Source organism: Sinohyriopsis cumingii, unplaced genomic scaffold (assembly GCF_028554795.1).
Source record: "Sinohyriopsis cumingii isolate HCF-2022 unplaced genomic scaffold, ASM2855479v2 utg001276l, whole genome shotgun sequence".
In the NCBI taxonomy this organism is placed as follows: domain Eukaryota; kingdom Metazoa; phylum Mollusca; class Bivalvia; order Unionida; family Unionidae; genus Sinohyriopsis; species Sinohyriopsis cumingii.
The window spans coordinates 186,774-200,528 of NW_028315977.1; the positions used below are offsets into that span (position 1 = coordinate 186,774).

General features: G+C 37.5%; 1 protein-coding gene across 7 annotated transcripts in view; it reads right to left on the reverse strand.

Annotated features, from left to right (window-relative positions):
* The window catches only part of LOC149772680 (BCAS3 microtubule associated cell migration factor-like), a 161,874-nt gene that overhangs the window by 89,215 nt on the left and 58,904 nt on the right, over positions 1 to 13,755 (reverse strand). For all 7 annotated transcript variants that reach the window (XR_016417618.1, XR_016417617.1, XM_089947487.1 and 4 more), the window contains exons 18-20: positions 13,163 to 13,263; positions 8,907 to 9,100; positions 8,201 to 8,328 (exon numbers count right to left, since the gene is read on the reverse strand). Coding sequence is in view for 5 of the 7 variants with exons in the window: in XM_089947487.1 (XP_089803613.1) it covers positions 8,201 to 8,328; positions 8,907 to 9,100; positions 13,163 to 13,263 (423 nt within the window). In the remaining 2 variants the exon portion in view is untranslated. The remainder of the gene's footprint in view (positions 1 to 8,200; positions 8,329 to 8,906; positions 9,101 to 13,162; positions 13,264 to 13,755) is intronic.

The following is a 13,755-nucleotide window of genomic DNA, read 5'->3' on the forward strand; positions in this document are numbered from 1 at the left end:
TGAATTCAAGCGTGATGGTGCATCTCATAGTTGGTCAACATTTCGAATTGATGGTGTTGTTGATGCTACCATGAATGACAACCGCGCAGCAACGATAATATCACAACTTGACGGTAAAAGGTATTTCTTCAGAGTAAAATTCATTGTCCGGGTGGAATCAGGTAATTGGATCATACGTGATAAATTTGAACCGGTTCTCAGCGATAAGAAAACAGTCATTGTTAGCCGCGACTCCAAGCCAGGGCTGTTAACCGGAGTTGACAGACCATACTATGAACGAGCGTATCCTGAAACAGCAGTTGTCTATGGAATATACCCGTTAAATAAGAAACCTGATATCGGAAAACTAGCGCCGATGAAACAGTCAACGGGGATAAATTGTGTAGCAGAACGAGTAATAGAGCATTTTACAAATGCGTGTCGAGGAAACAAATTGACTGATTTACGACGTAGTAAAATAAACCAATGGGAGGAGACAGTGCGCGAGCGAGGAGCAACCATCAGCGACATAGCGAAATTAGAAACGTCGCTGAGATTTCCAATAACCGTTACAACAATAACCGGTGAAGTATTATACGAATCAAAGTATAAATCAAAGGGAGCCCCAATCAAAATTATTGATCATAACGAACACGCGTGGACGCCCGCGGTCACAATATTCCCCCGGGATAGAACAGTAAAGTATATCCCGGGGGAATTCCTGGGAGAGGATGGTTTTCTCGCGGAGAGGAAACTATTTGATGCTATTGCTTGCTTGTGTAAAAACGACCCTGTATCAGTGTGGTTACTTCGCAGCGCTGAAAACGACATGGATACCTTTGATCAGTTTGTAAGACCAAACGGTGAATTATAACGCACTGAAGCGTTTCACATCAAGATGAAAAAAACCGCCATGGAATTTGAAGAGCATGATGAACAACTGCTAACAAATTGTTTTACGATTCCATCGGTTGCGGCTCATGTTGCAGCAAGGAAAAATGCGTGGAGACCAACGCGCAAGGAATTTCTACCGGATGTACAATCCAGTTGTTTGGAATATTATCACGGTGGACTATGGAACACTGAATACAACCGCGACGCTATGATTTCCGTTGATATGGTTGCCTGTTATCCAGCGAGTTTTCTCGGGTATGGATCCGCCGCTGAGTATTTCAAACGATTTGGACACCCCAGACATGAAATGACTCGTGTTGCTATTAATGGACCACTGCCTGATTTTGATTTAACCGGATTCGCTCGCATAGTATCATTTGAATTCGCAGCAGGACTTCATCGCTGTTGTTATATTTGGATCGGTAGACACATGGCTGAAAAGAAGTGGCTGCCAATAGCGCTGCTACGGTATATGATTGATTGTAGCATGCTTGTATCGTTGATTGTCAGTGACGCGATTATATCATACCGGGCGCAGACTGAAGTCTGGTTACCAGAACCGGAGCGTCTAGATAGCATAATTGACGAATCCAGAAAACACATTGATGCCGACGAGGAATATATCATCGAATGGTCCAAAAAGATATTCAACCAACGAAACCGCGAGGCAAAAGATCTCGGTAGAAGAATAATTGGTAAGTTCACACAAGGTGGAAAAAACTGCGACTACAAACGATATTGCTCACGGCTGATTATAGATGACGCAGAATATGATTTCGTAATCAAGGACGCAGTGGCAAAAAATAGATACGTGAACTGCAAAACAGCTCTGCTGTCCAATGGAACAAAGTTGGGTACAGTTGTTACCTACTTTCATGGAGACAGCCCCGCGTATCCGCATTTGAGGGCGTCTATGCTGGGTTACGCCGCTATCAATTTATTCTCGATGATAAATAGATTTCCCGACACCGCGGTTAGAGTAGCCGTTGATTCATTTTATATAGACGTAAAGTACAAGGAAAACATAACCAAGTTTACTAGTCCGGACGAGAGTTGGGGTATATGGAGAATTAAAAATGAAATACGACGCGATTATTCCCCTTCAGCAAATGTCACCGTTGAAAATAATTACTTACGCGGTGATAATTTATCAGAATGGTCTAATGCACCACCGTGTTCTGATCCAATTTGTAGATATAAAACAGTTTATTTAAGCGGCTGTGGCGGGTCAGGAAAGACGACTCGGGCAATTGAATTATTTCGAACGCGGGCAAGTATAATCGTGCTTACACCGACCCATAGACTAGCGCGAGAGATAAAACAACAAAATGTTGACGCCGTTACTTATCATAGCTTTTTTCGATACAGCGGCGGTGAGTGGACTCCTGATCGAATGGGTGAAAAATTTATTCCTGAGGTTATCATCTGGGATGAGATATGTACTGTTTCGTTAGATACTTTACAAATGTTTCTTGAGTGGTTGCTGCGCGCGAATACAGCGGTAATCATGTGTGGCGACCATGGCCAACCACCACCATTTGTCGGCGAGGGTCCACATGATTGGTTAAAGGGTTTTGTGGACTATTATGAAGAAACCGATACTGATTACCGAGCACTTGATGAACAACTGCGCGAGGTTAAAAAATTAATCAGATTACAGCCGGATAGAGTTCAATGTGAAATAATCCGCAAGGTGATTCCGGAAACGCCGTTAAATGAATTCTGGGAAACATGGAGACCAAACGATTTGATTGTAGCGAGTAGAAAGATAGTTAGAGACACACTTCAGCGGAAGTTGTTTGCGTTGCATAAGGAAAAGTTTCCAACGCGTCCAGTGCCGTTGTGTTATAGACCCGCTGACACACGGCGGCAGAACATTGAAGTTGAAATCCCGGGCCCAACAGCGTCAGGGACAAAAAAACAAATTCTTGTGCTGAATGATATTGTGCTCGTTGATATCAGCGTCGTCGAGGACGCGCTACGTGCTGATAAATCCCCGTGGACGCTAGGATACGCAACAACAATACATTCCTCGCAAGGATTGACTATCACGGATACAATTGTTTGGATGGTTGATAATCGCATCGAATGGTCAAATCTAGTCTATCTCGCAGTGTCCCGAGTACGGAGAATGAATCAGCTTCGAAGAATTGTTATTGACGAAGCCACCGACGAAGCCAGTGACAACGATGACATTATTGATGCTAGCGTCATTGATAGAAAACTCTCGGGTTACCGCCAACAGGATAAAAAAAAAACAGCGGCGTTTTGATATTGATGCCGAATTAATAATTGCGTTACGACAACAACAGAATAATCACTGCGCGAGTTGCAATTGTGTAATTCGGATAAAGACGCTCGCCAATTTACCGTGGATAGGATCGATAACAGTCTCGGTCATATCCGTGGTAATGTGAGGTTAACTTGTCTTGAGTGTAATAGACGCAACGGCGCTAGTTAAGACCACGCGAGGGCAATTGAGTATCGTCAGGTATCACTTGTAGTTGCTCGCGAGTAAATCCGCGCTGAGGAGCAGTTGAATCCAGTCTATAGATCGGTGGTCTACCAGTTGATCGTGTTATCGTTGATATGTTATGTGTGGTAACACTCCAAATAGGATCAGTAGCTCTTTTTTTACCGCCTTCAAGCTCTCCTGGTTCATACAGATATCTGACAGTGACATCGCCGAGAATCGGCTTGGAAACGCTATCTATTTTTGATCTTCCGGGTATGTACTCGTATTTAATCGCGTCGCTGGGCTTCATGTTGATTGCTCGGGTAATCTCGTTATTTAACGCTGCAATTACGCCTGGTAACCTTTTAACCCATTCACGAGATCGTTTTTCTTGGATGAATTCCTTCGCGTATTGATACCCAAATAACCGTTCAGCAAGAGTCCGATTGAATCGTTCAACAATTGCCTGATCACGATGTAGCGCAGTATGACCTCGTCGTATCGCGACGCTATGATGTTTCAGCGTTGATAAAACAGCGCCGCGAAATTCATTGCCAGGATCAACTTGTAATAGATTTGGCCAGCGCAGAGGACCCCTTCGGTAAATCCGCTCAAACGCATCGGCTACTTCAGTTGCTGACTTTGTTTTTAACGGCTCCGCTTGTTTGTATCGACTCGCAACATCAACTACGGTTAGCGCGTATTTGTAACCGTTGTCATGCGGCAGAAATAGTATATCAGCTTGATGAACTTCATCAGGTACGCTGACATCAAAGCGCGAAAAGTTGATTTGTTTAGGCGGTGGTAGATAGATTTGCCATATAGCCTGTTTGGATAACCAATTAGCCGCAACGGCCTTTGTTACCTTTGCAGCGCTTGCGAGTTTACCAATTGCGGCCTTTCCTTTCCAGTATCCTCTCGGAGAATAATAGATGGATTCCATGTTGTTATTATAAACGCTAGCGTTTTCAATTACCAGCGCGAGAAGCTCCGCTTCCAATCATTAATTTACCTTTCATAGCCGATTTTACCAACCATGAGGCTAATTTTTCTTTGACGGATTTATCAGGAATAGCATTTAACGCGTGAATTAATTTTACATCCGCGATATGACGCTGTTGCAGATCACCGCTACGATAAGCTATATCATGTATCCGACATGCTTCGTCGATAGCGTTTATTGGATACTCACCGGGTCGCGGCTGATTTTGATCATCGAGTCTGATATCTAATCGTGTTCCGGGGCCACAGTAGCTATATCCTGGGAGGTGCTTTTCTCCTGGATACTTTGCCCACGGTGTTCCGGGGAGTTTTGATAACTTGGCTGCAATATCACCTCCTCGCTTTTTTTTAAAGCATCCCCGGGTCTAGCAGAAATAAATCTAAATTTCTTTGTACCACATGTCGCACACTTACCAGTAAGCGCCGATCTATTATTTCTTGTTGTAACAGTTGTCATATCATTTGTGCCAGTACGCACTCTACACTTCACACAATATAGATCCATAATTTATGTATAGAGATATGAATATAATTGATTTTTCGGCGACTAAAACGAGAGAACCAGTTAAGCATGTTGCAGCGTTACCAAACTCGATCCGGATGATTATCATCGGACCATCTGGATCCGGCAAGACGCAATTGTTACTTAATTTAATAATGAGATGGATGAAGTGGGATAAGTTGTATTTAATCGCCCCTAGTGTGGATGATCAACGATGCTACGAGATGTTGAAAGATTTTAACGAGAATGCATCAGCGATCGCTGAAAAAAATGTTATTGAGTTTATTACAGATATCAGTGATGCACCAGGCATTGATGATATTGATGGCGACGTTAACAATCTAGTCGTGTACGATGATGTTATGTTAGACAATCAAAAAAACCCAGCTAGGATATTTTCCAGAGGCAGGCATAAAAACACCGACGTGATATATGTCACTCAACGATACACTCAGATTCCAAAAGTAATCAGAGACAACTGTAATATTCTTGCTGTATTCAACGGCGTTGATACACACACGCTACGAAATATTTGGCAAACTTGGTGTGGCGGTGACATGGACTTTAATGGTTTTCGAAACTTTTTTAGTCATGCTCAGTCGACCCCACATGGATTTGTAACGATAAATTTACATGATCCTCGGACACGATATCGTATCGGACTTGACCAAATATTCGGTTAGTTGTAAATAACTTCTTAGCAGCAGGGGGGGAAATGACATCGACGCGGTCGTCGCTGTGCTTACCGGACGCTGACGACGCTGGGGATCGGCGCGCAGAAGGTATTAATTAAACCAAATGACGTCACCATCGTGTAGGATGGACCGACGTCGTTTTTTTTTTACCAGCGCTGATTACACCGGATCCGCTGAGTGCAGAAAGTAATAATTAAGCAAAATAACGATTGGACAAAATGTCCGATTCGCCCCCCCGCTGCTCTTTTTGTTGAAGTAAGAAACTTTGTATCTGCTGGATTACTATTATGGTTTTGATTGTCATGTTTCCCATTTTTTGTCAGCCATGTTTTGGTGATATGCTGCTGAGGTTTCCCATTTTATGGATAATAATCATAATCATAATACGTTATTTTTAGATTGTATAACTTTATTTTCAATGGGTATGACACATAACAACTAATCTTGCATGATGCCCACAGGGGCATACATTACTCTATACTTGTACAAAACATTTACAAAAAAAAAAAGAAAAAATGCATTCGTTTGCAGCTTGATGTCACATAAATATTTCAACTCAAACTTACATAATATACAAATATGTACATCAATGCAATCAAATGTAATAAAAAATAACTCATAACTGGTATTTCAGATTGGTCCATTAGTATTATATTCCCCATGCAAACAAAAACATGCCATATTATTTATAATCAATCACATTATCATGCCATAGAGAAACAGATGATTTGACAAGTTTCAGGAGTTTCCTTAAGGTAGCACTAAACACTTTCATGACTGGCATTTAAGGCAAATTTCTACTCAACAAAATGTTGGCCCCTAAATCAGGGCATAAAAAAACTATAAAAGAGAACACTCAAAAAGAACACTAACATATCAAAACAGAAGTTGACAAAAAACAAAAGTTTCATTCAAAAGCTGACAATTAATTTACCTTAACTGAAAATGCAAGTAAACAAAGTTCATGTGGTCAAATGCCGAGTTAAGGTTCAACCTCTTTAATGACAAGTTTATTCTGTTAAGAATATTGCCGATTTTGTCACATGAATATTATAAATTCTATCAGAAGTGTGTTTTCCATGTGTAAAAAATGTTAATACTTGCGTCACTACACCAGTTTTGTTATTTTTTAAATCCCAATAAAATGTTTATAAAGAAAGAATTGTTCATCAAATCTGTTTCAGAAGCTTTAATTACTGTCCACCCCTAAAAGCCAAAGTTAACTGGATTAAAGTCACATGCATTAATTAATTGGAGTAACACACAGTTTAACCAAAATCAGAAGCGTAGTTCATGCATCAGTAATTAATGTGATTATTCACTACATCTGTGAGCTCACATGAAATGCATTTAGTCACTCAGCTCATTCACAAGCAGAAAACACATTTAATCTGCTGAGGTTAACCAATCAAAATATACAAAACTAAATTCACTGATATGGAGAATTTACCACTGAATAAACATATTTCAATGTCCAACAACCCTGATCATTAAGAACTGTTTCCAGAATGGACAAATTCTATGTGGACTAACAGAGATACCTAACCTACCGTCAGTAAAGAATAATTTGCAATTCATGATTAGGTTTAGGCTTACAATGTGCATGAACAGATGCCCATTTTTTCCTACTCATTTGTTTATCATTCAAAATGTTCCAAGTGTGTGGGAATTTGAGGGAAAATGGCCCCTTTTCATGTCATGTTCCAAGTGTGTGGGAATTTGAGGGAAAATGGCCCCTTTTCATGTCATGTTCCAAGTGTGTGGGAATTTGAGGGAAAATGGCCCCTTTTCATGTCATGTTCCAAGTGTGTGGGAATTTGAGGGAAAATGGCCCCTTTTCATGTCATGTTCCAAGTGTGTGGGAATTTGAGGGAAAATGGCCCCTTTTCATGTCATGTTCCAAGTGTGTGGGAATTTGTGGGAAATCAATCCACTGTCATGGTCCCCTTTGTCTTCATTAAAGTAATATCTGGGATACAAATTTCACTGCCTTGTAGATGAAACCTCTATGATATGGTTCAGTGTATTTTATTTATGTGGTTAAAAATGAAAAGCTCATGGGATTTTCATATCTTGTTGGGAAGAGCATGTTTATCCAGAAAAGTAGTGTCAAATTTCAGCAGCCTGCCTACAATAAATAGATCCTTTGAAAGCAACAAATTTCTATATGTCAATCAAACTGCATCTTCCCTTGGGTCTATACATACCTGTATACAGAAACAATTAAGGTCCAGTGAGAATAAATGTGGTGTATTGATGCGTTTCTCCAATTCAAGTCCTTTGATTTTCTCAACATTTTGGAAAAATAATAACATTAACATTTTAATTTTCCAAACAAAAGAACAAAAAATTTATGAGCCTGTATCTTTAACACTAATTTTTTTACTTATTTACAATCTAATAAAACTGGTTTCTTGCTTTTGACATTCCATCTTATACTAAGAAACTACATTCTAAATACCAATCTAATATATTTGTGCTGAAGTACTTTGTTCTGACCTAAGTCCATATGGAAAACTCCTGTTCATTATTTTATCCCATGCAATCCTCTCAAACATAAATTTGCCAAGTTCTTAATAATTCTGCAAAGTCCTGAATGGTTGGCATAACTGTCCAAGTCCCATTTATTGCCTTTTTGATTACAGGCAATGCAAAATGGTTTAAAAAACTGACCTGCTTCAATCAAGAGTGGGTCAAGATGTCCTCTGCCTGGAGAAGAGCTGCTGTCACTACCTGACAGCCTACGGTAGGCAGGTCGGGTCATTGGCATGGTAACTGGATTGGACCTGGTTGGATGTATTCTGAAAATAACAACAATATCATTTTAATATTTTACCTTGTCATGAGATTGCAAAATTATGAAACATCTGGAAAACTGCTATATTGCAAGAAAATCTCCTCAGGTCACTGATATATGCATATACACATGCATACAATATTTTCTGTCTACCTCATCATGCTAATCAGGTTTATATGAAAATGTTTTAAAACATGCACAAAATTTAATGGTTGCTGTAATATCCTGAAAGTTTAATCAGGTCACTATATCAACATGAATATGTCTATTAAATTATACATCATAATGTTTTTTTCTTAATCAGGCAAATATGGTTTCAATCCCAAAAAGTCAAACACTTTTGAAAAAACACGTAAAACAATTTTTAAAAATAATTAATGACTTATAATTCTAAGCAGGTTATCTACAATAGACAAAAATAAAATGTGTAAAATTTCATGGTCTAAGTTAAATATTCTTTGTGCTACCAAGATAATAAGGATTTGGAACTAATATACAGATCAAAGCAAATAATATCCCTCCTTCTCCTGCTGCTGTGAATGCAAAGTAATGTTTCAAATATTACATAAAATTGTAACTAACTTTAAGCTTTCCAGATCACAGTCATCCCCCATCACATCCATGGCAGTGACAAAGCCTTCTGGACTTTGAGACAACAGAGCCGAGGAAGTCGAGGAAAGCACTGTCGTGTTCTGGACATTCTGATAGGTCTTGAATGAAAACTGAGGACCCATCCATAATCTTCTGTGAGGACCTGCATGGGTGATTATCTCCACCTACATTGACATCAGATACATTAAAATCTTAAATATCATTGATATTTAAATGAAATGATGCAGCAGAGCATGGTAACTTCTGGATTTCTTTTCTTTACTTATGGAAAGATATGAAGGCTGAGATTGGGTTTGAAATGGTGTGTGTGATTGATTTAGATTTTTAAAGTAGCTTAAACATTTTTTCAGTCATATTGCTAAGATGTCTGCAGTGTGACAGCTTATAGTGATGTCTAGCACTGAGGCATCATGCCGCAGACATGTAGCATGAAGTCCCACCCAGTCACATTATCCTGACACCAGGCTGACCAGTCCTAACACTAACCTGTTCATTCTGAGTGCCAAGCGAGGTAGCTGTTAGTCCCATTTTTAAAAGTCTTTGGTATGACTCGGCCAGGGTTCAAACCTATGACCTCCAGCATCCAAGGCAGACACTCTACCATGGTGTGGGTTTGAAATGGGGGTGGGTTGAATCTAATAACGCTTTACATTATTGTTATGTAAAACACAGTTTTGACTGTTAAGAGTACTAAAATTCTCCTTCCACAGGCAAATGCAGGCACTCATACCATATCAGAATACACAGGCTTAAAGAGGAGATGCCAACCATTCCAGATTTTGTAGAATTTTAGTGAAAATGATACATTCAAAATATACTTACAAATATTCCAGACATTCAAAATTGTATGTAATTACAGTTTGCAGAGGGGTCACAGGCTCGAACCCTGGCAGGGTCATACAGAAGATGTATAAAAATGATGCTAGCAGCTTCCTCGCTTGGCACTCAGCATTAAGAGGTTAGCGCTAGCACTGGTTGGCCTGGTGTCAGTATAGTGCGGCTGGGTGGGACATAACACTACTTGTATGTGGCATAATGCCTAAGTGCTAGACATCACTGTAAACTGTCACACTGCAACAGTGTAGCAATATAACTGAAAAACTATTAAAGCTATGCTAAAAATCCAAATCACATACACACACACAGCTTACAGAGGAATTTTCTATATGGACACAGAAATGAAGAGTAATTAGCTATAATTTTACAAACTGCTACATCAAATTTAGTTTAACAAGAAACCAGTCAATTTAATTTTAAATATGGAGAAAAATGGCTTAAAAATGAACAGAAAAGAGAGAAGCAGACAAGTTGTGAGAAAAGCTAATGTTTATGTTACTGTTTTGGCCAAAAATGATAAAGGAATTTAAGGTTTTCCAATCAGAGAAATGGATACACTATTCAATCTCAATGGAGCTTTAGTGTTGCTTACTGCATACAGGTATGTATAGGATCATAGGAAGACAGTATGTTTGTATTTAATTGCTCTTTAATGAACATTATACATTCCAAACCAATTGCCGAGATTTAAAAAAGCTGGTGATTTGACTTCTGATAAACATCTTCATGGGCTGGTATCTCTGATATAGCAAAACTAATGTACTGTGGAAGATAAATGACCTACAAAAGACCTGTTACCATAGCACCATAACACTGGTAACTATGATGTCATCGATGACAGTATAACCCCACCAATGCTTGTTGCTTATGGAAAAGATACCCACAGACCCTGAAATACTTAATTTTACCAATGAAAAGAGAAAAGAATATAATGTAATGCAGAGTGAATGCATATGAAATGCAGAATGAATACAAATGAAATGATAAATACAATAAGAAAGAGATGGAAAGCACATATACAAAATACATAATGTTAAACAATAAATGGTAAATTAAAATGAGATGAAACACAAACGCATTTAATGAACAGATTTGAAAATCTACTAACCAGTACTAACCTATATAGTTCTAGAAGATTCCAGAAACCTATATTGTTAACAGCTTGATAGAAATTTCCATTAAGATGATCTTCATCCTGGTTCTCTTATTGTATCTTAGGTTTTAATATTAGGTTGTTTATACAGAATTACTCATTCCTATCTTAAATTTCAGTTGCGTTCAAATTTAACCTGATAGGAATGATTTACTTAAATTATTCATTGGAATTATAAAGTGCTCCTTAATACTTTATGGGGCAATTTATTATTACTTACCAGCTGTAAAGCTGTTCTAACAACTGCACTAATGTGATGACATCACCAATTTTAGCTGTAACTGTACAGTTTTTATATGAACAAATAGAAATAAGAAATAAAATTTGCTGACAAATATTCTTCAATTATAATTTTACATTTATTGCAGTAGTGATTATATTTTCATTCATCATAAATTAAATGATGACTTTTGAATTTTATGCACTATTTTAAAAAAACATGCTTTTAAAAAGAGAAAATATGCAACTGAAATCATGATTCTGGTAAATTCTTTTAAAATGAACGAAAACGAAAAGTAGATGATGGATGGAAACAATAAACACAAAATAAAAATGCATTTCTGAGATCTGATATATATATTTAATTTGTATTGTCTGATTGACCTTTGTCCATAATTAAGGATAAGAGTTTGGGCCTACATGACTAATGTCATTTTTGGTAAACATGATTGCTTGGTTTTTGAGTTCTAGAAGATTCCAGAAAAACAAAAAATTGTTCACAGTTTGATACAAATTTCCGTTAAGATGATCCTGGTTCTCTTACTGTGTCTTACATATTTATACTATGATTGTTTATCATAGAACTGCTTTTTTCTAACTTTAACTAGAGCTGCATTCATATTTAATTTGAGAAGAATTATTTATTTAAATTATTCATTGGAATTAAACAGTGCTCATTAAAATATTTGGACTAAATCACTATTTTGGGCATTTATTAGACATTTTGAATTGTATCATTATAATCCATAAAGACTGTTAGCAAATCAATACTATTCCATGATATTGGCACATCCAAGATAAGAAATCATTCGGAACACCACTGGAATTCATCAAGAATACTCTATATTTTCATACTTTTGATAAAACTCTATAACTATTTATGATTCCATTCACAAGACTAAGTTCTTTTTTAAATTTTCACTTCGCATTCCAGAGAAATACATTTTTTTGTTGAATTTTACGAAACTTTTTGATTTTCTCATATTTTCAGCTAATTGCATTAAGAGTATAGAGTTATAATATATAGACCAGATGATGGCTGAAGCACAAACAGGATGGAATGCAAACAAAATGAAAAAAAGAAAGTAAATCAAGTGCAAATGAAATATAGACTTGGTAAAATTACCTTTTTCAGGGTTTGTTTTTCTCACATTTCCATATATATGTGACACATTTTGTCCATGTGAGAAAGTCATATGACATATTTATCCCATATGATTGCACTCACTGACACTGCAGATGTCATCTTATGATATCATGAGCAATATTTCTGGAAGTTTAGTAGTAAAGGAATACATTCTGCCAGATGATGAACAGTACAACAAGCTTCAATAATCTACCTATGACATAAATCCTATACAAAGTATTCTAAATTTCTCAAGGATTATTGATACGGATGATATGTCATCTTTACTTCTAACACTACCTAGAAAAATAATCCATCATATGAATCAGTGGGGTTGGGGTCAGAATTTTTGGCAGGAACTCAATAAAGTTTCATTGCTACCTACAGTCTGATCTTCATGTGGTATTTCCTATCTCAAACCAGTACATATCAAAAGTTCTGTTAGTCTCAGTCTTTCATGTTCTCATCTATAAACTGTCACACGTAAATGATGACAAATATTAAGAAAGCATAGAAAATTACTACTTTGCTTTGGATTCTATATTTAATCGCAATCTTTACTCAAAAATATATGTAAAAGGACTCATCTGAAAATTACTCCTTAGCACTACTTTCAGATGCACAACATTTTTAATCCGCATAGTTTGTACCTTTACTTTATTTATATAACTTTGTATTCAGTGTTTCTTTGAAATGTCTGGTCTGGTTACAGTTCTGGATCAATGTCCATTTGGATTGCAAAATTAAATCTCTTTAACCCCAATTAAACCTGATTTGTCACTAGAATATTTCAGACACTCAAACCAGTCAGAAATATACTGTTCTGTCTGTGACCAGATTACAAAACTTTCATTGCTTAACATTTATCAGCTGAACAAAATCTCCACTTACCTGTGAGACCCACTGATCTTCATTGTCTTCCCTGCCACTATGATCTGATGCCAGACTGTCCTTGGAATCCTGTCTTGACACTAACCCAGGCTCTGTGCCATCTAGAGATAGTAAAAGTAAAGGAGTAGAACATACAGTAAAACGTATTTATCCTGTGTTAACCAAGCACATGTAAATGTCTACAAGACAATGTTCATGCTAAATGTTAAATATTTCTTGACCTATGCTGATTACAAGCAACATCCCTTGTGAAGCAGTAAAGCTAACTTTCAAGGGCTATAACTGTCTGAAATGGAGTTGATCTGACAAAATCCATTAATCTAAATCTATGAAAAATTATAAACCAAATTGCATCAGAATATGCTGAATTGTTCATGAGCTATACTGGTTGCAAGAACATTCTGCAGTGGAGATGTCTTCTTGGCAGCCAGCCATCTATGGGGGATGATGGAGTAGCTCCAGAGTAAGCTTTCTAGCTCTCTTTTCAGCATGCTTTATGTTCCTGTCTTCCTTGGCTTTTTTTATGCCCTGTCTGACTGCTAGGTGTAATGGAGATGTAATACTGATTGAAATAGGGTAATGTCTTAATCAAA